Genomic DNA, 25,866 nt, shown 5'->3' with positions numbered 1-25,866 from the left:
TCATTACAGGAGGGATGTGGAAATTATTGAAAGGATGCAGAGAAGATTTACAAGGATGTTGCCTGGATTGGTTGGCATGCCTTATGAGGATAGGTTGAGGGAGCTCAGTCTTTTCTCCTTGGAGAGACGAAGGATGAGAGGTGACCTGATAGAGGTGTACAAGATGTTGAGAGGTATAGATCGGGTGGATTCTTGGAGGCTTTTTCCCAGGGCTGAAATGGCTGCTACGAGAGGACACAGGTTTAAGGTGCTGGGGAGTAGGTACAGAGGAGATGTCAGGGGTAAGTTTTTCACTCAGAGGGTGGTGGGTGAGTGGAATCGGCTGCCGTCAGTGGTGGTGGAGGCAAACTCGATAGGGTCTTTTAAGAGACTTCTGGATGAGTACATGGAACTTAATAGGATTGAGAGTTATAGGTAAGCCTATATATATAAGCCTAGGTAGGTAGAGACATGACCGGCGCAACTTGTGGGCCGAAGGGCCTGTTTGTGTTGTATTTTTTTCTATGTTCTAATTATGGGATCTAAATCAGGTAACATTATATGAGGTGCAAGTAGGCTGTCTTGATGATGTCTGGATAGGTGGTGGGAAAATCAACTAATCCTAAAATTTAAAATGACCGTGCTAGGCACTTTGTAACCTTTCAGGCCTTTGTCCTGTCCAGGAATCAGGAAGAAAAATATTTACCTGTGTCAACCTAGCTACTTTATAAAATTATTTCATTTGAGAAATGAGCAAAGGCTGACTAGCCATGACTCATACCAGAGGAACTTTTGACCTTCAGAAAACCAGCAGGGACCTCGTTATCTTTAAAGAGGCCCCATGCCCTTGTGACTGCAGAAAATCAAATTCCAAAGAAATGTGCCCATCACATTTCAAAGGCAGAGCTGGCCAACAGAGGTGATGGGTGGGATTTTACAGCTGCGCTCAAATGAGACGAGAAATCCCCACCCAAGGTTAACGGACATTTCCATTGTTCGCCCTTCGCTTGCTCCGATTCTGTGGCGGGCAGGGCAGTAAAATTCCGACGGATAAGTCTGCAAGGACAAAAGGCAGCCTTCTATTAAACATCTAAAGATTGCAAACCTGGACAAATACATTTGCTGTCCAAAACCCAAGAGAGGAAGTAGGTAACCTCCCTCCAACCTGCTAAAACCTATAATATTGGCACATGAATCTGAGCTCAGGCAGTCTATCCTTCTGTCATCCAACAGGGAGTAGCGGAAAGAACTCTGTCCAGGTATTGCTTGGTCCGAATATACAATCTGTATCTCTGGAACATCGGAACTCATAGAATCCCTACAGTGCAGGAGGCCATTTGGCCCATTGAGTCTGCACCGACCACAATCCCACCCAGGAACTATCCCCATACATTTATCCTAGCTAGTCCCCCTGACAATAAGGGGCAATTTAGCATGGCCAATCCACCTAACCCGCACATCTTTGGACTGTGGGAAGAAACCCACGCAGACACGGAATGTGCAAACTCCACACAGACAGCGACCTGAGGCCGGAATTGAACCTGGGTCCCTGGCGCTATGAGGTAGCAGTGCTAACCATGTGCCACCTCTCCTGCCGGTAAGACCGTGTGCCTTCTTCCATTGTGGAAATCCTCTCTCCTGGAAAAACGGATCACACTGTAACCGTTTCAGCCTGCTAAACTCTGAAGGAAAAATCATTGGACCTTTGATTCTGGGTTTGAGTGAAACTATAACTCTTATTTTTATTGCAGTCTTTGCCCTGTACCCCTTTACCTTATCCCTCTTTTATTGTACGATTGTAAAAGAGGTGGATGTTGTGCAACCCCTTCCTGTATAAACCAATCCTTTTATTTTATTGTATCTCGTGTTTGCTGTGGGTTTAGGATTGGATCACGCCGAACTGAAGGATTGGGGAAAATACACCATCATTTATAAAGGGGGAGATCAAAAACATCTGTTTACAGACAGGCAGTGAAGGGAGAAATCAGACCTGTTTGAATTAATCCCCCTCTACTGAATAAACTATGAGCAAACTGATCTGTATCCCTGGTGTCAATGTGCCTTTCCCTTCCATCAGACTTGCTGCTCCAATTTTCCAGGTACTCTCTCCTTTCTGTGCATCTCATGTAGTTCTGTGTAAAATTTTGATTTCTAAAAATCCTAACAAGTGGTTACAACATAAATGCCAGTTGTTGCATGCATAATTTACTCTACATTTTCACTATTCACATTCTCTGGATCTTATAATTTCACTGATTTCTCCATTTATCTTATACTATTATCACTTGTCATTTAACCATCATATGTTCTCAACATGTTCATTTTATGCAATTCTTTTTTTCTTGTTATAATTGTTGCCTATCTTTGCTCTGTTTCATTCTTGCAACAATGAATTGGCCACGTTGTGGTGAATTTCTTCCAACTAACCACAGGAGACCCAGAGACAGGTTACAGTAGTTTATTCATGATTAAATTAAGGAGGGAACTACCCCAAAGAAACCTCTGGAGGAGCTCCCACCTCTGATACAGCTCTAAAAGGGAGAGCACTGGAATACCACTCTCTCTCTACAAACTGCTGATACAATTAGTCAGTACACAGAACATTGTTTTAAAATTCCAATCTTGCCTACGTAGGTTTATTACTAAACCTTTAACTAAAAGTTTCAGTAATCTTCTAGCTTCAAATTGTTTTTCTAAAAAGTAAAAAAGTTCTGACTTGACGAGTTTGATTTTACTCTTAATGCAGAGATATTTGATCTATTATGCCTTTCACTAAATCTATTAATTCACTCTTCACAGTCATACCTGAAATCGATCTCGAGTGCTCAGTGAATATCTCCACAGTGCTGTAATATTGATGTCTCCCAGCTCCATCATCTAGCATATTTTGCTTTTGTGATGATACTGTGATAATTAACATCATGTTTGTTTTAATCTGAACAAATGCAGTGTTCTGTTGTTTTAGTGTTACCCTGGGCTTGTAGAGTAGAGCTTGATTGGGATAATTGACAGGTCAGGTCATATGACTGGGGACAGCTATCTTTTCTCAGAGAATTCCAGATGCTGTTTTGGAAGCTGCAGAGAGGTATCCTTTCCTGTCTCTGAAGTCTGAAAGCTGTTAGAAACTACAGGTGGAATTTTCCCATCCCTCCCGCCATGGGAATCATAACAGGCGGAGGTTGGGGGGGACCCTGCAAAGGTCTGTTGATCTTGGGCAGGATTTTCCAGCTTTCGGGCGAGTGTGGCCAGAAAATCCCACCCTAGATTTACTTTTGTTTTGCTGCCTTGAGGATATATCCTTCTCTGAAAATTGCTGCTTGGATCTCTGTCCATAGGTGTTAAAAACTGGAAACCTAGTATCATGTGTGCATACTTACTTTAGTGCGAACTAATTCTGAAGAAGGGTGTATAGCTATGGGGTATTGTTTTAAATTGGAACAAAAGAAACAGATGCATTGTTTCTTTTAATTCAAATTCAAACATTAATTCAATGAATTCAAACAGGTCTGATTTCTCCCTTCACTGCCTGTCTGTAAAGAAACTGATGTTGGGAGTTATACTGTGTCATGTTTATGTCTTGTAATTGGTAAAAGTTGTATTAATTCCCTTTGTTATTTTCTAACTGTTCCTAAATGCACTTTGATGAAAGTTTCCGTGTGAGTCACTTGAATCATACCTGGAGTGAAACACCTTATGCTCACCCATGCCAGAATCAAATGTAGAACTTGGAGTCCAGGCTACCTTCATAAAACACCTTGAAGTTTCTGGCCTGGCCCTTAACACTTTTGTTCGAGACTTTATTCTGTTACTCATCTAAAATGCCTCACATCTTTGTGCAGTCATTAACTGAAGGATTATACTTCTGCTGCCCTCATCCAATTTATTGATAAACATAGTGAAGAGCTCCAAAATAAACAAATCGCTGTGGGCTTCCATTAGAGCCTCACACAAACATCTTTAATAACAACACCTTGCTTACACCAGCATAACCAATTTACAATCCACCTAGACATCTGACTGCCAATTCCACACCACTCAATTTTACTCGACAGCTTTTTGGAAATCCCGGTGCTGGGAAGAAGTGTTAACTTTTACTAGGAAAGTCATCAGTGGTTCTATATACTGAGAGATTTAATTATTTTGGAGAGAACAGATAATTTAATGAGCTTGAACAGTAATAATTTAAAGCCACTATACATAGTGATATCCAAAATGTCCTTCCTAATATCTAGCCATAGGTATTTTGATAGCTGTAGCTATTACTTTGAATTTTTAATAGTTTAACAAAGCGTGTGTGACTTATTTCCAAGGCAGACTTCTGACTCAGTTTGCAACTGGATATATTTAAATGACTCAGTAAAGCCAGCTTACTGGTAAACCACCAGTTGGTCACCCCAAAATCTCTAATTTAATATGTACAATGCTTTCAAACATTTATGCTATTTAAGAAACAAATAATATTGAACAAAATCTATTCAATAAGAGATCAGAACTCAATGAGTTCATTCCTAACATTTCCCCAAAAGGTGGTGCAAAAGATTAGAATCGAGTCAGTTGTTTGCATGCATCTTTATTTAACAAAACAATTTTACACTCCATTCATTATTCAGTATAATCCCATACCAACACATATATAAGTATTTAGCAAGACACTGATTATGTGGTGGTCTATTTCACCTCAAAGACAGGAACTGTATTGTAGTTCAGCTTCCACCATCATCCTGCCACATAAGCCATGCTGTGTGCATCACGCTGAGGTTGGTAACATATTTAAGACAGAATTTTCTCTCAAACATAAAAGAAATGTTCCATAAAATTGAACATTTAAAAATGTATATTGCTTTCAAAAATTACTTATGATACAGATTAATCTCCATTAAAAATCAATTAACAGTAGGCATTTCTAAGGCACACCACAACTCTTGTCATTTTAACTTGGTCTACTAGCTCTTATTGTATACAGATTTCAACTGCAGCTTGCCAATCCCAAGTATTTTGGAACTACTGGATTGACAGAGAAATTTCAACATTATCTATACAATGTATATACGAGTGTTAGGACCCCAATTAACCAACTGAGAGAAAATGACTCTGTACAGTAGAAGTGAGGAAGGATGGAAAATAACTTAGCAGAAACACACACAATCACCAGTTCTGCATAAGTAAGCCTTTTTATTGCAACCCCTCATTCTCTGGCAAGGAATTGAGAGTTCTGCAGGAGTATCGACTGTGAGGGTTACGATACTGAAGGTGAGTTGTATCAGCATCACAAGACTGTTCTGCCATAGGAGGAAGAGGAGGAGGAGGAAGAGGAAGAAGCTGGGCATAACTGGACCATCTTGATCCAGCCCGAGCATGGTCCGAAGGGGGAAAGAAATACCTGAAACAATGTAGACCGGAACACACAGGTGAGAGGAAAAAAATGGGAGGAAAAAAAGAACAGAAGACAAAGAGAAAAAGTGGTGAATATAAGAAAATGAAAGGTACACATGCCTGGAAAAAGAAACAAACAAACAAAAACACTGGGTTTAGGTTCAGGAAACTGACCACAGTAAGGCAATTCCATGCAACAATTCAATGACGTTTCAGTATCTTTCACCTGTACTCTCAACTGTTCCTCCATCATTATGTAAACACAATACTTATGAATCAATATTAGGAGAGAGTTTAGAGACTGCAAAAAAGTAATTGGAAATACAACACTGAAAAAAAACAAGCACACACAATACTGTGTTTATGTGATTCTCAATTTATTTGATTCATTCTAATTAGAACAGATAGAATACTGGTCCCACAATGAAAAGAGGGAACATGTCTGTTTGGGTTTGTTTGTCCTCAATAGTACTTTCCCTGGGTAACATTGCATGTGTGGTGTCATTGTGTGTGCAGTTGCTGTTTAGGATGAAGATTAATGTGAATCAAATTAGTTAAACCGTATTCTCCTTTCAGCCTTCACTTTTGCAGTATTTTCCTTAAATGTTTACAAAGTCATTTATCATCGCGTTAACGTTATACACACATTATGTATATGGCTATAGAGGATGTAAAATTGCTTCCTTCCAAACTTGCTTCTCTAAGATAATGCAACATGTGCCTCTCCTGAGTTTCCTGTACATTGACGCCAACTCTTCAAGAATAATGTTAAACTTATTCAGGTAAAAAAAACACTAGCAAACAGGGAAAAAAAACTGTAATTTTATAAAGCCTTCCATCCAAGATTATTAGTAAGCAGGTTGCTGGTTGGCCTCGGATGACACTGGGGAGGGGAAAAAGGAGTTCACTTTTCATTCCTGTGTGCATGCAACAAGCAGCAAAACAGCCAAGTTATTCCAGTTAGCTTGAGATCAGCTGTGCTTTCTGTCTGTTGAAAAGGGCATAATATATGTAGAAGGCAAGGTGTATCAAGGTTTCCTAAAAGAAAAAAAAATGAACAGATACCACATTTCAAATGTGAAAATGTTTGTAATCCTTTCCATTCGATTATATTTTTGCGGGAGTTGAAAAAAAGAGAACATTTCAAATGTAACTTTCATTTTTATGGCTAAGAAATCCAAATCCTTTGCTCCATTTTTTTCTTGCTCCAAAGGTTTGTTTCTTTGATAGGTCAATACAAATCTTGTACATTGAAGAGATTTCCAAGCAATGTCTAGATACACTGCCCTGCACCACAACACAACAAACTCATTTTAAAATGGAGTGTTTCTGAAATGGGTGGGAGAGGTATCTCTAGTTGACATGCTATTTTGGAATCAATGCTTCTTGCCATCAGGTTAAAGATCACTGCCAAGCTCCTGAACTTAACCCAAGCATCAGGGAACACTTCGTTCTCAGAAAGGGATGAAGAGAGTCAGAGGCTGAATCTCCTGTCAGTTGGCTGAGGTGCTGGCACAAGACTTGACACGGGGCGGCATGGTAGCAGTCAGGGCGGCACGGTAGCAGAGTGGTTAGCACTGCTGCTTCACAGCGCCAGGGACCCGGGTTCGATTCCCGACTTGGGTCACTGTCTGTGTGGAGTTTGCACGTTCTCCCCGTGTCTGCGTGGGTTTCCTCCGGGTGCTCCGGTTTCCTCCCACAGTCTGAAAGACGTGCTGGTTAGGTGCATTGACCTGAACAGACGCCGGAGCGTGGCGACTAGGGGAATTTTACAGTAACTTCATTGCAGTGTTAATGTAAGCCTTACTTGTGACTAATAAATAAACGTTACGTTAATTAACTGAGTCAGAGAATTTTCTCTCCTATGAATACAGAGCTAAGCTCAGCCAGCACCATCTTTACCAGGTGCAAAGAATCAGCAACCCAGCATGTCCCAATTGGCAATCTACATTTCTATGTTACTCTACTGAAATCTTAACTGGGATAAATGATATGCCTTCACAATGAGACAGAAAATAGTCCAGCTCCACTGATCTTTGAATCAGTAGTTAAATTAAAAACACACAGCTAACCCCTTCCCCTTCTCCCCCCCATTTCTTTCTCTAGTTAAATTCTTTGATTTCTGGATTTTATTTACACTGAAAATGCTTCTTTAGGACAACACCACCAACCTACAATAAATTCTATTGGCTTATGTGTACATTCCATTGGTATTGTCGTAAGCATTTTTGGGGCTTGGTTTATAACAACCAGACAAATTCTATTTTAACCCACTAAGTTTAGCTTAAATGGACATTTAAGCGCAACAATATACTATGCCACAAGGACAATTTTAAGTTCTAAGCATTTGCAATAGTACTTTAGTTTGTTACATTGTTTCTCTGTTCTTCCTTTAATAAGTTTGGATACTCATTATTTTAGATGTGATTCAGTGGTACATGCATCAATTCTTCAAAGCAAAACCAATTTTGAGTATGGACACCACACAGTGACACAGCACTGACAGTTCCCACTGTTGTCATCTCATCTTGAGAGGTTTATGGTTCTGGAATCTGGTAAATGGCTATATGACTATACCCTGTACTTATAAATAAACCTATTGAAACAAATCAAAAAATTAAGAGTAGATCCTCGCAAAATGCTGCGGATGCTGGAATCTGAAACAAAAACAGAAAAATGCTGGAAAATCTCAGGAGGTCTGACAACATCTGTGAAGAGAGAATAGAGCCAACGTTTCGAGCCTACACGACCCTTCATCACAACTCTGACGAAGGGTCATCTAGACTTGAAACGTTGTCTCTATTCTCTCTTCACAGATGCTGTCAGACTTGCTGAGATTTTCCAGCTTTTTTCTGTTTTTCTAGGAGTAGATCCTGTTTATCTTGGGGGGTTTATGTCAAGCACCAGAAGCTTATTCAGGAAGATACCTTTTCACAACAATGTAATAATTTTTAAAAAATGTGTTATCACTCAAAATTTAAAGGTAATGGAGAAGAAAAAAGGGGTAATAAGTTACAATAAAAAAAGCATTAGCAGCGTCTTGATTTTTGAACAAAAACTTGCCACAATTTCCCAAATGGCAAGTTTCTTAATTAAGCCTGACATTGGGAAAGATGGCCATTAGAAGATTTACATCATCCAGTAGTATTCACGGAACAGCACTTGCAGATTCCCAAATGCAGGTTAAGCATCCACCTTCTCAGTGGGTATTATTCACATCACCCATTATACATTCTTCACAACAGATAGCTTCTCACGCCAGCATGAGATGTGAGATGTTTCAGTTAAGCCAATCGTAGAACCATAGAAACCCCAGTGTAGAATGAGGCCATCCGATCGGCACCAACTTTCCGAAAGAGCATCCCACCCCCAGGCTCTATCCTCCACCCTATCCCCACAACCGCGTGCATTTACCATGGCCAATCCACCTAACCTACATATCTTTTGACACTAAGAGGCAATTTAGCATGTCAAATCCACCTAACCTGCACATCTTTGGACTGTGGGAGGAAACCAGAGCACCCGGAGGAAACCCATGCAGACACAGGGAGAACATGCAATCTCCACACAGTCATCCATGGCTGGAATCAAACCGGGTTTCTGACACTGAGAGGCAGCAGTGGTAATCACTGTGCAATGTGCTGCCCTAATCAGTATTTATGACAGGATTTGACATTTGGTCCTTGTGTCCGTGGAACCCCGGTGCTCAAATCCTGTAGTGTAATGGCAACCTAGCTAACACTTGAAAATAACAACGGTCAAGTGAAATGTATTAGCCTCCAAATAGTGATCTTGTGTTTATATCTCTCCAAATCTTCATCAACGATTCTGAACTGAAAGTTCCATCAACCTACCTTCCTGCAGATGGTGTCCCGTTCAATGTATTCTGTGGTGCTGCAGTGTTAAATACCGAAGAAGAATTAAGAACTCCCAATGGCTGTTGGAGTAAGGCATTATTTACAGGACTTCCATCTCCTTTCAATATACCAGTACACTTCCAATTGTCCATATAATTAGCTGAAAAACAGGAAAAGGACTTTAGTCTATAGTGATATGGACACAATGCATTTCTGAACCTCCGTGAACATAAATTAACATTTCACAATTTGATGGACCTGTTTGCTTTTAACCCAGAATATAAAGCCACAGTTATAAATACTGTCTGTAATGAAGCGTTTCACAGGGGTGTTGTCAGACAATGTTTGATACTGAGCCACTCAGGGAGATATTAAGACAAAAGCTTGGGCCAAAATGGTAGGTCCTAAGTAGCAAAAAAATTAGAGGGAGAAAATTACAGAGTTTACAATAGCCACTAGATGCACAGGAAGTAGGGGGATGCCAGAATCAAAGGAATGCAGATTCTTGGAGCAACGTAAGCCTGCAGGTTACATACATTGGAGGTGTGCGGAGAATGAGGCCATGAAAGAATTTGAACACGAGGTTGAGAATTTTTAATTTGAGGTGTTGCTGGACCAATAGCCAATGTGGATCAGTACCATAGAAAGCATCCTTTCTGGATGTGTCATAGCTTGGTATGGCTCCTGCTCTGACCAAGACCGCAAGAAACTACAAAGGATTGAGAATGTAGTGCAGTCCATCACACAAATCAGCCTCCAATCGATTGACTCCATCTATACTTCCAGCTGCCTCGGAAAAGCAGCCAGCATAATCAAGGATCCCATGTGCCCCGGACATACTCTCTTTCCATTGGGAAAAAGATGCAAAAGTCTAAGAACATGTACCGACCGACTCACGAACAGCTTCTTCCCTGCTGCTGTCAGACCTTTGAATGGACCTGCCTTGCATTAAGTTGATCTTTCCCTACATCCTAGCTATGACTGTAACACTACATTTTGCACTCTCTCCTTTCCTTCTTCCCGATGTACTCTATGAACGGCATGTGTTATCTGTGCAGCACGCAAGAAACAATACTTTTCACTGTATACTAATACATGTGACAATAATAAATCAAATCCATTCAAATCAGATCAGTCAGCCAGGGACTTGAATCTTGAGCTGAAGTTACAGAGGGTGGAAAATGGGAAGCCAACTCAGTCAGCACTGGAATACTGGAGTCTGGAGGTAACAAAAACATGAATGAAGGTTTTAGAGGCAAATGAGCTTCATCCTTTCTCCAGTGTAAAACAAACTAAATGCTCAGCATCTCAATTTCCCTCAAAGTCAGTCAAATCAGTTTAGAGTTTGGGTCTTGTCTTAATGAAAATTAGGATTAAGGTTAAATAAAAACTGATACAACTAATCTGCATAATTTCCATTGGTCACAAGTTTCCAAGTATCAGTTTGCTTTCCAATCCAGTGGTCTCCCCCTTTATCTTCATCCTCTGGCTCTTAATGATATTCTAGAACAGGTTTATTCTTATTTCTCACTAACTTCCTCCTCTCAATCTCTCTCTGACAGGATGTGGAGTTGCCGGCGTTGGACTGGGGTAAGGACAGTAAGTAGTCTCACAACACCAGGTTAAAGTCCAACAGGTTTATCTGGTAGCACGAGCTTTCGGAGGGTTGCCCCTTCATCAGGTCACCTACCAAATAAACCTGTTGGACTTTAACCTGGTGTTGTGAGACTACTTACTCTCTCTGACAGGTATCCTTGGTGTGTGCAGACACAAATCATCAGTTACTGTCTGGTGGCAGTAAGATGCACGTAGTAGGCTTTTCTTCATAGCCACGCTTGAACCGATCATTCATCCAGGTTCACTTCTATCATCAGTGGTTATCAGTTAGGAGCTGGAAACCAGCATCTCTTCTCCAGAAACAGAGGGGCTAAGATTCAAGTGTCGTGTTTTTTCTGATCTGTGTGACAGAGTTACTCACTGGAAACATTTGATTAGTAATTGAGGAAGCCCATGATAATAGGCAAGAGGAAAAATATCTACAGCAGAGTGTTGTTTTTGTGTACCCCAATTCAGAAAACTGCCCTGCAAAATAAAGAGACTTACCCCATTAGTCAGGAATCAAATTGCATGGCTAAAATTAGATTATAGAGCACAACACTTCGGTCTCATATCAACAATGACCATCGTGCAGGGTCATTCAATAATAACCAGAAATCCTAGCAGGATTGGTCTTTAGTAACCAGCTTTCAGTTTACACCTGCATTCACATCGCAGGTAAAACCAAAGGTTAATACTTACTTGCATTATTAAAACAACTCAATATGGCATGTTGCAATAAAACTTGTAGTAATTAGATCTTGATGTTAAAAGTTCATGTGAGAGTATCTCTGTGTAACAGTGTGATAATGCCAGTAGCAAAATGTAAATTGAAGTAAAACCATTTTGGCGATAGCCACTCAACTGATCTTTTTCATGCTTTGAAATCAGCAAATGGTAATCTTCAACTAAACCTCTCAATAGTTACAACACAATCAAAATAATTGTTTGAAATTAATCCAACTGTTCTTAGAAATTCAAGATTACCTTTCCATAATCTGACACATCCATCATCGCCAGAGGATGCCAAGACTGTCCCAGTGATGTTCCAGCTCACACGCCATACCTGGGAATTGTGGTTATCGAACTGCGCTACTGTCTGGATTTCAAATTTTGTTGGCCCTCCCGAACCACTCAATTCTTTTCTATGGGAAAAGATGGTGATAAAGGTGTAAAGCTTACCTTTTATTAATTGTGCAACAGTTTAGGAATAATCAGATTAGTACAGTAGTGGTTATGTTGCTGCACTAGCTATCCAAAGGCCTGAAAGAACAATCTGGAGATGCAAGTTTATATCCCACCATGGAGCTTGAGAAACTTAAAATTCAGTTCGTTAAACAAATCGGGATTAATAAGATAATATCTATAAGCGTGACCATTAAACAACTGGTTTTCTCATGTTCTCGAAGAAAGAAAATCCTTACACAGTCTGGCCCATATGGACTCTAGACTTACGGCAATGTGGTTGACTCTTAACTACCCTCTGAAACTGCCAAGCAAGCCACTCAGTTGATACCATTACCTGCCCAAGGTCAATTAGGGATGTGTATTAAATGCCTGCTTGCAAGCAAGGTCCAGATCCCATGAATTAATTAATTAAAAAAACTATTGGGAGATCAAAAAAAAGAGAACACTTCAAATGTAACTTTCATTTTTATGGCTAAGTACAGAAATCCAAAGCCTTTGCTCCATAGGTTTGTTTCTTTGATAGGTCAATACAAGTCTTGTATATTAAGGAGAGGGTCAAGAGGGTCTTTATCATTCACCTGACTTCACTTACTACATTTCTAACTTTTCCCAGTTCCGATGAAAGTTCATAGACGGGAAACATCAACTCTTGCTTCTCTCTCAGCAGATGCTGTCTGTATTTCAGATTTCTAACATCTGAAGTATTCTGCTTTTGTATTATCACTATTCACAAAATGTCTTCTGTATTCCAGAAAACAACAATGACTCTGATTCAACATTTTTATGTGTGCTACACAATGCCCAAGAGACACAAGATAATACATAAATGCAAATTCTATTACGTGGCTTAAATAATAATTTGCTTTGGGCATTTTATACACATTGGATAAAGCAGAAATTAAGAGTGAAGTATTGCCCACCTTAAAGGTTTTAGTGTGAAAATTCGAACATCTTTATTGGCTACTGCAAGGATATGGAAAGACCTTCCAAGGTTTGGAGCAAATGCAATATCGTGCACAGGATCGGTGACTGTAATTAGGGTTTCAGCTTTTGCATACTTCCTAAAAAAAAAACCACACAAATATCTATTCAGGATCATTTATTTTTCCTTGCTCCTATTCACTTCAATCCTTTAAACTGAAAATGTTGCTACAACGTGCAAGGTCTCCTCCACAAATGGGAAGACAATGAGAACAGGGCAGTGACAAAACCCACCCCTAACAGTAACTGCTTTAGCGATCGTGAATGCATTCTGTAGATATGCAGGTTGCAGAAATGGCATAACCTGCAACTAATCTGCATGCTTTTTATTTAACATTGTCGCTGAGGAAAGTGACATTTTGGTCCACAAGGGAGTCCAGGATTAGCGAGGCAGGCAGGAAAATGGAGTTAGCCCCACCATCAGATCAGCCATGGTTTTACTGAACGGCGGAGGTGGCTCAAGGGGCAAAAATCCTGATCTTAGTTCTTTATGATCTTATGCTCAGTCAGACTCACAAAATAAAAATTATAAATCGTGTCCATGGAGGGAATGGCCACCATTTCCTAGCTAGTTTTTCAGGGTCAGTTATAGTTTATCCACAACCCTAAAGCAAGAGAATGGCACATCCTAGCATCTCATTATCTTATTTGACAGCTATGGTTTACAGGAGGGCACTGAAAGATATTAATTTTATATATGATGCCATTGCACCTCAGCACATGTAATGTTTATAAACAGCCATGCTTAAGATATGGTGCCGAAAACTTTTTTTAAACTAAAGCCGAACACCTGCCACAATATTACAGTTTTAACCTATTCGAAAAGATAAATTTGAAGTGAAACAGTGCAATTTCAGGGTTGTTGTTACCTGTAACTTTTATTCATTGATGGTCTGTCTCCCACTGACATTTTTCCTTTCTTACAATCCTGCCAGGGCTCAGACAGACAACAGGGTCAGGCAGAGGTAACCAGCCATGATGCTGAATAACTGCACTTTGTGGAGGGATTTTAGGCTGCACACCAGAGACCAGAAAGATCCCAGCTTTCAAGGGCGGCACCGTGGTTAGCACTGCTGCTTCACAGCTCCAGGGATGCAGGGGGCTGGGTACGATACTGTCAGAGAGTCAGTGCAGACTTGATGTACTGTAGGGTTTGTTTATGATTTTATGAATAACCGGTGCTTTAAGCAGATTTCAGCTGGGACAGCTGTGAGATAATGCAACAGCTGGTTTCAGAGGGTCCAGTTTAAGGGGGAGACAAAACCCAGCTAGAATCCCAGATTCTGAACCTGCGTTACAGACGCTACCGCTGTGGGTCCAAGGACATTCAGGATCTGGACTGGCAAGGCCATTTCCTACACTCCATTCACCATCTGCATTTGAAGATCTGGCTCCCGGGTTACAGCTTAACAGACAGTTTCTGATCATGAAACCTTATTCCAGAATGCGCAGGTACCATCAGGAGAGGATGGCAAAAAAGAAAATGTACATTTCCCTTACATTCCTTCATATCTTACCTGGTGTTTTCATTGTATTCATAAATTTGAACTTTCCCCCCTACATTTGTGCTACTGTCATCGCTCCCCACTGCTATCATCGGGGAATGAGAACGGGAACTATGAAAAAAAATTAGAAAAACAATGTTTTAAGTTATACTTCTTAAGCGCTATATAATAATGATGGCAGCATATAATTAAATCTGCACAAGCATCAACTCTCAGTGTGGTAACTTTTACTATGCTTGAAAGTTACACTAACTTCTTTTTAAATGCTCTTAAAGGGACAGGGGAAACAAAAAGAAATAAAAGGAGAGAATTTCGGCGGGACTCTTGGCTGATCACCCACTTTATTTTTTTACACACGAGCTGTTGTGTTTTGGAATGCACTTCCTGAAAAGCTGGCCGGAGCAGATTCAGTCACAACTTTCGAAAGGAATTCGATAAATATTTGAAAGGGAGAAAATTTCAGGACCAGAGGAAAAGAGTATGTGGGGCTGGGCTAATTGGATGGTTCTTTTAAAGAGCTGACACAAGCTCGATGGGCCGCGGGGGGTATTAGTGTCGAAGGAAATGCAATACTTTGCCACTCAACTAGGTCAAATACAGTAGAAAACATCTGGGGGAGCAAATGTGATGCGAGAAAAAACTGCAAACGTGACGTGAACAAAACTTTTTTCACACAAGTGTTTTGGGTTTGGAATGCACTGCTTGGAAGTGCGGTGGAGGCAGGTTCAATTGAGGCATTCAAGAGGGCATTCGATGGGTTACTTGAATAGGAACAAGGTGCAGGGGTACAGGGGAAAAGCATCAAGTCACAATGCTCATTTGTAGAGCCGGTGCAGACACAATGGCCAAATGTCCACCTTTTGCACCATAACCATTCTGTGAGACGGTGAACCGATACTAACAAAAGGTTAGTCAAACAAGTAGAGGTGATCACCCCATTGTGGCTATCTCTCTAAATTGATAGTGATTGTGACTAAAGTCTCTCTAAATTTATAGTAGTTGTGGCTTATGTCTCTCTAAATTGATAGCCGCTCTACTTATATGAATGGTTTGTTTTTTTGGAATTGTTTCGACAATGCGGTTTAGCGCACACAGTATTTACAGCACAGAAACAGACCATCTGGTAAATGACAATGTTTATGTTCCACCTAAGCCTCCCGACTTCACCTCTTCCTTCAGCATGACCCCCGATTTCTTTCCCCCTCATGTTTATCTAGCCTACCCCTAAGCACATACAACACATTATTTCTCTTTAACTACTCCATACAGCACAACGAAGAAGTCTTGCCAATTTTACTTACAATTACTGACTACAGTAGTTCAACAGAAATTTATTCGGAACTTCCAGCCTCGAAACGTTGGCTCTATTCTCTCTCCCCAGATGCTGTCAGACCTGCTGAGGTTTTGCAGCATTTTCTGTTTTTGTTGCACCTTCACTTGGTTGCACGAAGAGAGAAAAATCCCCCTTGTTCACCGAAAACCAAAGTTAAGCTTGCTGCAGTAATTATTTTGTGTGCAACTGGTGCACTGTTAAATTAGCTGCGAGGTGGAAACATTCACACATTCTCACCTTGAAGGGTTCCAGGAAATGCAGCTGCAGCTCAATTTGCACGAGATCTCATGTTGCAATGACCACTGACTGAGGTTCATGACGTCCGGGGCCTCATATATCCGCACAACGCCATCCGCAGAACAGGTGGCCAGAACCAAACCCATGTGTTTCGGAGCAAATTTCACATCAGTCACCGACGTTCTGCTGTCCACAAGTGTGGTCCTCTTCACCTGTTTGGTTCAAAGGCCTGTGCTATTGACAATATTTTTTGCTTCATTCCAATATCCTTTCTCATTTTCCCTCCTTTCTGGGAATACACCGACTCTCTTCAGATGGACCAATTCCAATAGGTCCAGCAGATTTCCAATACTTCATCTGAAGCTATTCCTTGCGCATGCACTAAGTTATTGTACTACGAGGGGCATCATATCTGAACTTAGACCTGATGTGGAGATGCCGGCGTTGGACTGGGGTGGGCACAATAAGAAATCTCACAACGCCAGGTTAAAGTCCAACAGGTTTATTTAGATCACGAGCTTTCGGAGCACTGCTCCTTCATCAGGTGAGTGCCCACTCGCCTGATGAAGGAGCAGCGCTCCGAAAGCTTGTGATACCAAATAAACCTGCTGGACTTTAACCTGGTGTTGTGGAACTTAGACCTGTTCTCACCTGACACACATTATAGTGCAGACTACACCATAACAATCAGGAGCATGAATGGAGGAATCCTCAATTATTTCATTTTCACCCCCTCTCCCTAATAAAGGGGATAAGCCCAATTGTCATGCCTAAAGGCAATACTTAGTGAAAGGGAAACAGCACACAGCCATAGCTGCTCTTAATAAATGAACATATAAAATATTTTGTCCAACAGGGATGTGGCCACTGACAGGATTTGTCTAACATGTATCAGGGAGGTTAAAATGGGTATTAATAAATGAAAATCCCGGAGAAAGAGAGCGTGGCAGCTGCAGCATTCTTGCCTCTGAGACAGAAGGTGTGGGTTCAAATCTTAATCTAAGGACTTAAGCACAAGGGTCAAGAGCTTCAAGTTTTTAGGTGTCCAGATCACCAATAACCTGCCCTGGTTCCCCCCATGCCGACACTATAGTTAAGAAAGGCCACCAACGCCTCTACTTTCTCAGAAGACTAAGGAAATTTGGCATGTCAGCTACGACTCTCACCAACGTTTACAGATGCACCATAGAAAGCATTCTTTCTGGTTGTATCACAGCTTGGTATGGCTCCTGCTTTGCCTAAGACCGCAAGGAACTACAAAAGGTCGTGAATGTAGCCCAATCCATCACGCAAACCAGCCTCCCAACCATTGACTCTGTCTACACTTCCTGCTGCCTCGGGAAAAGCAGCCAGCATAACCAAGGACTCCACGCACCCCGGACATTCTCTCTTCCACCTTCTTCTGTCGGGAAAAAGATACAAAAGTCTGAGGTCACCTATCAACTGACTTAAGAACAGCTTCTTCCCTGCTGCCATCAGACTTTTGAATGGACTTACCTTGCATTAAGTTGATCGTTCTCTACACCCTAGCTATGACTGTAACACTACATTCTGCACTCTCTTGTTTCCTTCTCTATGAACGGTACGCTTTGTCTATATAGCGTGCTAGAAACAATATTTTTCACTGTATGTTAATACATGTGACAATAATAAATCAAATCAAAGACCTAGGCTGAGGTCACAGTGCCACACTGAGGAACTGCTGCACTATCAAGGTGCTTTCTTTTAGGTGAGATGTTAAACTAACATCTTGCCTGTGATCTCAGGTAGATGTGAAGGATCTCATGGCACTACTTTGAAGAGGTGGTGCCCTGGGCAATATTTATCTCTTAACCAACATCTGGCAAGGGGTCATCCGGACTCTAAACGTTAGATCTATTCTCTCTCCACAGATGCTGTCATAAGGGGCAATCCTACAGTGCAGAAGGAGGCCATTCAGCCCATCGAGTCTGCAACGACCACAATCCCACGCAGGCCCTATTCCCGTAACCACATGTATTTACCCTGCTAATCAATTTAGCATGATCAATCAACCTAATCTGCACATGTTTGGACTGTGGGAGGAAACCGGAGCACCCAGAGGAAACCGACAGAAACGGGGAGAATGTGCAAACTCCACACAGACAGTCACCCAAGGTGGGAATTGAACCCGAGTCCCTGGTACTGAGGCAGCAGTGCTAACCACTGTGCCGCCCTGTCGGGCCGACTGAGATTTTCCAGCATTTTCTGTTTTTATTTCAGATTCCAACATCCGCAGTATTTTGCTTTTATCACGAATGCATTATCTGGTCATTATCACATTGATAGTTGTGGTAACTTACTGTACACAAAACTACTTGCCACATTTTCGACATTAAAACATTGATTGCTCTTCAATAGTACTGCATTAGCCGTAAAGTTCTTTGGAATGTCCTGACGTCGTGAAAGGTGCAACTGAAATGCAATACTTCTCGCTTCAATCAGCATCTATTGCATTTCCCCATACATTGGTCAGCTTGCAATTCTGGCTGATAATTAAAACAACACTGACCATTTCACTAACCGCATAAAAATTGTACTTCCACTCGAATAATTGGTTTGTCCAATAGTGGAATGTTGTCTTAAGCTAATAAGTTGAGCTTTATAAATTGAATTTTTGTTGAACCTCAGATGGACTAGTTGACCTGGGGACTGGAATGCCGTATAACTGTCATCCTCTACAATCCATCGCAAACACCAGCAGCACCGTCCAAAGATAACCACAAACCCAGCATCACCGGGAATGAAAAGATCCAAACTTACCCAATGGCTCTGTCCCCGTAGTTTATCATTAGACTCGCCCACTATTTCCTCCCATACAGCTGCTGTCCGATCGAAGGAGCATGAGGCTAACACCTGCCCAAACTCAGGGTGGGCCCACGTCACTCGCCATACTGATCCACTATGCGTCTACAAAACAGGTTGTGTTAAAAACACTGTACGTTAGGTTAGAGACAGCAGTGGGAAGAAGCTCAGTTAGAATGGTAACCATATGTTGCAAAGAGAAACAGGTCATTCACCCATCCTGCCCATGTTAGTCCACATGCGCCTCCTTCTAACATACTTTATTCATAGAACCATAGAATCCCTACAGTGCAGAAGGAGGCCATTCGGCCCATTGAGTCTGCACCGACCACAATCCCATCTAGCCTCTATCCCCATCGCCCCACATATTTACCCTGTTCGGCCCCCGACACTAAGTGGCAATTTAACATGACCAATCCACTTTGGAGTGTGGGAGGAAACCGGAGCACCCGGGCAAAACCCACGCAGACATGGAGAGAACATGCAAACTCCACACAGACGGTGACCCAAGCCAGGAATTGAACCTGGCACTATGCAGCTGCAGTGCTGATCACTTTGCCACCATGCTGTAATAGAGTTATTCAACTCTATTAGCACAATAGAGTTGTCCTATGAGGGCAGATTGACTAGAATTGGTGGCATAGTGTACAGTGAAGAAAGTTATCTCCGATTGCAACGGGATCTTGATTGATTGGGTCATTGGGCTAACGAATGGCAGATGGAGTTTAATTTAGATAAATGCGAGGTGATGCATTTTGGTAGATTGAACCAGGACAGGACTTACTCACAATGGTAGGGCGTTGGGGAGAGTTACAAAACAAAGAGATCTAGGGGTACATGTTTATAGCTTGAAAGTGGAGTCACAGGTGGACAGAGTGGTGAAGAAGGCATTCGGCATGCTTGGTTTCATTGATCAGAACATTGAATACAGGAGTTGGGATGTCTTGTTGAAGTTGTACAAGACATTGGTAAGGCCGAACTTGGAATACTGTGTACAGTTCTGGTCACCCTACTATAGAAAGGATATTATTAAACTAGAAAGACACTTCCCTGTCTCCTACACTCTGTAAGGATTCCATTCCATTCTTTCAATCAGCCTGGCTCTGTTCTAATGATGCAACCTTCCACAACAGTGTTTCTGAGATGTTCCCCCCCACCACCATTTTGGTTGATAGGACCCTTGACCACATCCACCATATTTCCCCACATTTCTGCTCTCACCCTTCCCTCCCAGAACCACAGTCGGGTTCTTCACCCTCCACCTCACCAGCCTCTATCTTCGATGGATCATTTTCTGCCATCGCCAGAACGATGCCACCACCAAACACATCTTTCCTTCCTCTTTCAACATTGCGAAGGGACCATTCCCTCCGTGACACCCTGGTTCACTCCTCAATCACCCCCAATACCCTTTCCCTTTCCCACGACACCTCCTCTCTCCTCACCGTTCAAGGCCCCAAAAACTCCTTTCAGGCGAAGCAGCAATTCATAGAACATAGAAAGCCACAGCACAAACAGGCCCTTCGGCCCACAAGTTGCGCCGATCACATCCCCACCTCTAGGCCTATCTATAGCCCTCAATCCCATTAAATCCCATGTACTCATCCAGAAGTCTCTTAAAAGACCCCAACGAGTTTGCCTCCACCACCACCGACGTCAGCCGATTCCACTCACCCACCACCCTCTGAGCGAAAAACCCACCCCTGACATCCCCCCTGCACCCACCCCCCAGCACCCCAAACCTGCGCCCTCCCGCAGCAACCACCTCAGCCCTTGGAAATAGCCTCTGAGAGTCCACCCTATCCAGACCCCTCAACATCCTGTAAACCTCTATCAGGTCACCTCTCATCCTTCGTCTCTCCAGGGAGAAGAGACCAAGCTCCCTCAACCCATCCTCATAAGGCATGCCCCCCAATCCAGGCAACATCCCTGCAAATCTCCTCCGCACCCCCCCAATGGCTTCAACATCTTTCCTGTAATGAGGTGACCAGAACTGCGCGCAGTACTCCAAGTGGGGTCTAACCAGGGTCCTATAAAGCTGCAGCATTATCTCCCGACTCCCAAACTCAATCCCCCGACCAATGAAGGCCAGTACGCCATACGCCTTCTTGACCGCATCCTCCACCTGCGAGGCCGATTCAAGAGTCCTATGGACCCGGACCCCAAGGTCCCTCCGATCCTCCACACTGCCAAGAATGGTACCCTTCATTTTATACTGCTGCTCCATCCCATTGGATCTGCCAAAATGGATCACTACACACTTATCCGGGTTGAAGTCCATCTGCCACTTCTCCGCCCAGTCTTGCATTCTATCTATGTCTCGCTGCAACCTCTGACATCCCTCCAAACCATCCACAACACCACCCACCTTGGTGTCGTCAGCAAACTTACCAACCCATCCCTCCACTTCCTCATCCAGGTCATTTATGAAAATGACAAACAGCAAGGGTCCCAGAACAGATCCCTGGGGCACTCCACTGGTCACTGACCTCCATGCAGAGAAAGACCCCTCCACAGCCACTCTCTGCCTTCTGCAGGCAAGCCAGTTCTGGATCCACAAGGCAACAGCCCCTTGGATCCCATGCCCTCTCACTTTCTCAAGAAGTCTTGCATGGGGGACCTTATCGAACGCTTTGCTGAAGTCCATATAGACCACATCCACCGCTCTTCCTTCGTCAATGTGCTTGGTCACATTTTCAAAGAACTCAACCAGGCTCGTAAGGCACGACCTGCCCCTGACAAAGCCGTGCTGACTACTTTTGATCATACTAAACTTCTCTAGATGATCATAAATCCTGTCTCTCAGGATCCTCTCCATCAACTTACCAACCACTGAGGTTAGACTCACCGGTCGGTAATTTCCCGGGCTGTCCCTGTTCCCTTTCTTGAATATAGGGACCACATCCGCAATCCTCCAATCCTCCGGAACCTCTCCCGTCTCCATCGACGATGCAAAGATCATCGCCAAAGGCTCCGCAATCTCCTCCCTCGCCTCCCACAGTAACCTGGGGTACATCCCATCCGGTCCCGGCGACTTACCAACCTTGATGCCATTCAATAGTTCCAACACATCCTCTTTCTTTATGTCCACATGCTCGATCCTTTCTGTCCTCCGCAATCCAGCAGTACAACCACCCAGATCCCTTTCCACCGTGAATACCGAGGTAAAGTATTCATTAAGCAGCTCCGCCATTTCTAACGGTTCCGCACAAACTTTTCCCCCTTCACCTTTTAAGGGTCCTATGCCTTCACATCTCATCCTTTTACTCTTGACATATTTGTAGAAAGCCTTGGGATTCTCCTTAATCTTACCCGCCAAGGTCTTCTCATGACCCCTTCTCGCTCTCCTAATTTCCTTCTTAAGCTCCTTCCTACATCGCGTATACTCCTCTAAATCCTTAACACCTCCTAGCTCTCTGAACCTTCTGTACGCCTCTCTTTTCTTATTCACCAGGTTCATCACAACCTTCGTGCACCACGGTTCCCGTACCCTACCAACACCCCCCTGTCTCATCGGAACGTTGTCATGCAGAGCTCCAGACAAACATTCCTTGAAAATCCTCCACTTTCCTTCGGCACTTTTCCCCAAGAATGCCTCCTTCCAATTTACCCGTCTAATTTCCTCCCTGATGACACTGTATTTCCCTTTACTCCAGAGAAACACTTTCCTAGCCTGCCTGACCCTATCTCTTTCCAATGCTATCGTGAAGGAGATAGAATTATGATCGCTATCCCCAAGATGCTCACCCACCGAGAGATCCTCCACCTGTCCAGGTTCATTAGCCAGCACCAGATCAAGAACAGCCTCTCCTCTAGTAGGCTTATCCACATACTGTGTCAGGAAACTCTCCTGGACACACCTAACAAACTCCTCTCCATCCAAACCCCTAGCCCTAGGGATATTCCAATCTATGTTTGGGAAATTAAAATCTCCCATCACGACAACTCTGTTATTCCTACATCTCTCCAGGATCTGTTTCCCCATCTGCTCCTCAACATCTCTGTTACTATTGGGCGGCCTATAGAAAACACCCAGCAAAGTTACCGACCCCTTCCTGTTCCTAACCTCCACCCACAGAGATTCCGTAGTCAGTCCCTCCACGGCGTCCACCTTCTCTACAGCCGTGACACTATCCCTGATCAACAGTGCCACTCCCATTCAAGTGTACTCTTTTCAATTGAGCTTACAGCATTCGCTGCTCACGGTGAGGTCTCCTCTACAAATGCGGAACAGGTGACCTGTTTGCGGAGCAGCTCAGTTCAATCTGCAAACATGACCCCCAAGCTTCCGATGGCCTGAAATTTTAATTCCCCACCTTAGCTCTCACACTGACATCTCTGTCCTCGGCCTGCTGTACTGTCTGGTGAAGATCAGCGTAAGCTCGAGGAATAGTACCTTAGCTTTCAATGAGACACTTTACAACCTTCCAGACTCAAAATTGAGATCAACAATTGAAGACCATAATCCCCGTTCCATTTTGTTTCCTCTTTGTATATTTTGGTTTTTCTCTTATGTTTGATTTCTGACGCACATCTGCTGCACATCTGCTCCAGGAACATTTTTCATTTCTTTTCTTGCCCCATCACCATTCGCTTTGAATCTGGAAAACTAACTTCTGTGATTCAATATCTCCTGCCTTGTACCCTATCATCAACCTTTTTTCATTGTCCTACCCAAGGTTCAATATCTATTATATCTCTAACCTTTCCCACTTCTGATGAAAGGTCACAGAACTAAAATCTAAACTCAGTTTCGCTCCACTGATCCTGCCACAACCTGAATTTCACATTCTAACCGCTCTCTGGGGAAATGAGTTTCTCCTGAATTCTTTACAGGATTTTATTTTCTGTTTTTCTGTTCGTATTGTGCATTAAGGGAGCCTTTTTGTCACAGATTCAAACCACCAAAAGAACAATGAAAACAGTTTGATGTTTCTAAATTTCTGATAATCGAGGGTATTATACAGTCTGTAACAGAGGCTTTGAGTAATGTGAAGGAGCCTTCAAATGATATGGTCATGAAAACACGCCATGGCTCAGCTTAATCTTCACCTGTGAACTCAGTAACACCTCCAGTAACATCAATGTTTGGTGTTGAAGCTGAAACAATGGTTATTTGTAAGGGAGAGTTTATGGAACCTGGTTTTCTCCCAGTTGAGTCCTTGTGGAATAGGACAGCACACACGCACACAAATTAAAAACAGTTAGAAAGTTAAACTTAAAGTTTATTTATTAGTCACAAGTAAGGCTCACATTAACACTGCAATGAAGCTACTGTGAAATTCCCCTAGTCACCACACCCTGGCACCTGTTCAGGTCAATGCATCTAACCAGCATGTCTTTCAAACTGTGGGAGGAAGCCGGAGCATCCAGAGGAAACCCATGCAGACACGGGGAGAATGTGCAAACTCCACACAGACAGTGACCCAAGCCGGGAATTGAACCTGGGACCCTGGTACTGTGAGGCAGCAGTGCTAACCACTGTGCCACCACGCAGTTATAATTTGGTGTACATGTCAACATGTATACAGTGTAAAGAGGCACTGGTACCTCCACAACTCAGGCAGTAGCTCCTTACCTTCCAGCTTGCCGTGCAGTGCCACTCCCCAGTTTCACTTTTGTCCCATACCTGTCAAACCAATGTAACACTTGTTAAAAACAACATCAATACCATTCCTCCATCAGCTGCTTCTTTATTGATAATAAAAGCCCCCTCTCATCACACTTTCCTGACTGGTATTGGGCAATTACATTATAGATGGAATGAATGGAACACAAAGCCTGCGGAACATGGAACTATTGCATATGAACCTTTTGGATCAATGGGTGTGACTGATGTAGCTTTGTCCCGAGTGGTGACTAGTGCTCCCCCAAAATGATTAACTCATAATGCAAGTTCCGTCTCTTCCCAACTTCCACATGCCGAGCAGCACATTACACCCCTGCTAACCTGCAAAGCCAGGGAATGAATGGCACATCGCCGCATAACCTGGAAAGGTTTGGAGATGAGAAAAATCCCACTCTTCTCAATTCTACTTTTAACCAACTTGTGTCATAATGTGGAGCTGATTGGAATTTACAACATTACCTGAACACAAGTATATTACAACTCGTAATACTGAGCAACCATGAGAATATAACCAGCATATTACTCACTAGATTGGTGTGAAGTACTGGAATTTTACAGCACAGAAATGATCATTTGTCTTAACTGGTCCATGATGTGGAGATGCCGGCGTTGGACTGGGGTAAACACAGTAAGAAGTTTAACAACACCAGGTTAAAGTCCAACAGGTTTATTTGGTAGCAAAAGCCACACAAGCTTTCGAGGCTCTGAGCCCCTTCTTCAGGTGAGTGGGAATTCTGTTCACAAACAGAACTTATAAGACACAGACTCAATTTACATGAATAATGGTTGGAATGCGAATACTTACAACTAATCCAGTCTTTAAGAAACAAAACAATGGGAGTGGAGAGAGCATCAAGACAGACTAAAAAGATGTGTATTGTCTCCAGACAAGACAGCCAGTGAAACTCTGCAGGTCCACGCAACTGTGGGAGTTACAAATAGTGTGACATAAATTCTGATTCTAGGATCGCATGATAAAGACTCAGGAGGAAAAAAGCAGAAATATTTATGTGAAATAGTGTGACATAAACCCAATATCCCGGTTGAGGCCGTCCTTGTGTGTGCGGAACCTGGCTATCAGTTTCTGCTCCGCGACTCTGCGCTGTCGTGTGTCGCGAAGGCCGCCTTGGAGAACGCTTACCCGAATATCAGAGGCCGAATGCCCGTGACCGCCAATCACCAGGCAAGACTGTTCTCTTCCTGTTGGGGAGCACTTCAGCGGTCACGGGCATTCGGCCTCTGATATTCGGGTAAGCGTTCTCCAAGGCGGCCTTCGCGACACACGACAGCGCAGAGTCGCGGAGCAGAAACTGATAGCCAGGTTCCGCACACACAAGGACGGCCTCAACCGGGATATTGGGTTTA

The 25,866-nt window shown here is 42.8% G+C and overlaps 1 protein-coding gene across 4 annotated transcripts in view; it reads right to left on the bottom strand.

The window, feature by feature from the left end:
• Positions 1 to 516: 516 nt before the first annotated feature.
• The window catches only part of seh1l (SEH1-like (S. cerevisiae)), a 55,987-nt gene continuing 30,637 nt past the window's right edge, over positions 517 to 25,866 (bottom strand). For 2 of the 4 annotated variants that reach the window (XM_078215680.1, XM_078215677.1), the window contains exons 2-9: positions 24,451 to 24,501; positions 18,831 to 18,977; positions 16,050 to 16,261; positions 14,492 to 14,590; positions 12,914 to 13,054; positions 11,793 to 11,950; positions 9,207 to 9,369; positions 4,533 to 5,359 (exon numbers count right to left, since the gene is read on the bottom strand). In XM_078215680.1, coding sequence (XP_078071806.1) covers positions 5,152 to 5,359; positions 9,207 to 9,369; positions 11,793 to 11,950; positions 12,914 to 13,054; positions 14,492 to 14,590; positions 16,050 to 16,195 — 915 coding nt within the window. In that variant the 5' untranslated portion in view covers positions 16,196 to 16,261; positions 18,831 to 18,977; positions 24,451 to 24,501 and the 3' untranslated portion in view covers positions 4,533 to 5,151. Of the gene's footprint in view, positions 1,036 to 4,532; positions 6,391 to 9,206; positions 9,370 to 11,792; positions 11,951 to 12,913; positions 13,055 to 14,491; positions 14,591 to 16,049; positions 16,262 to 18,830; positions 18,978 to 24,450; positions 24,502 to 25,866 lie in introns of those variants that run through there. The other 2 variants (XM_078215678.1, XM_078215679.1) reach the window with 2 other exon arrangements.

The sequence above is a fragment of the Mustelus asterias genome, chromosome 7, assembly GCF_964213995.1.
Source record: "Mustelus asterias chromosome 7, sMusAst1.hap1.1, whole genome shotgun sequence".
NCBI classification, from domain to species: domain Eukaryota; kingdom Metazoa; phylum Chordata; class Chondrichthyes; order Carcharhiniformes; family Triakidae; genus Mustelus; species Mustelus asterias.
This window is presented reverse-complemented; position numbering and strand designations above follow the sequence as displayed.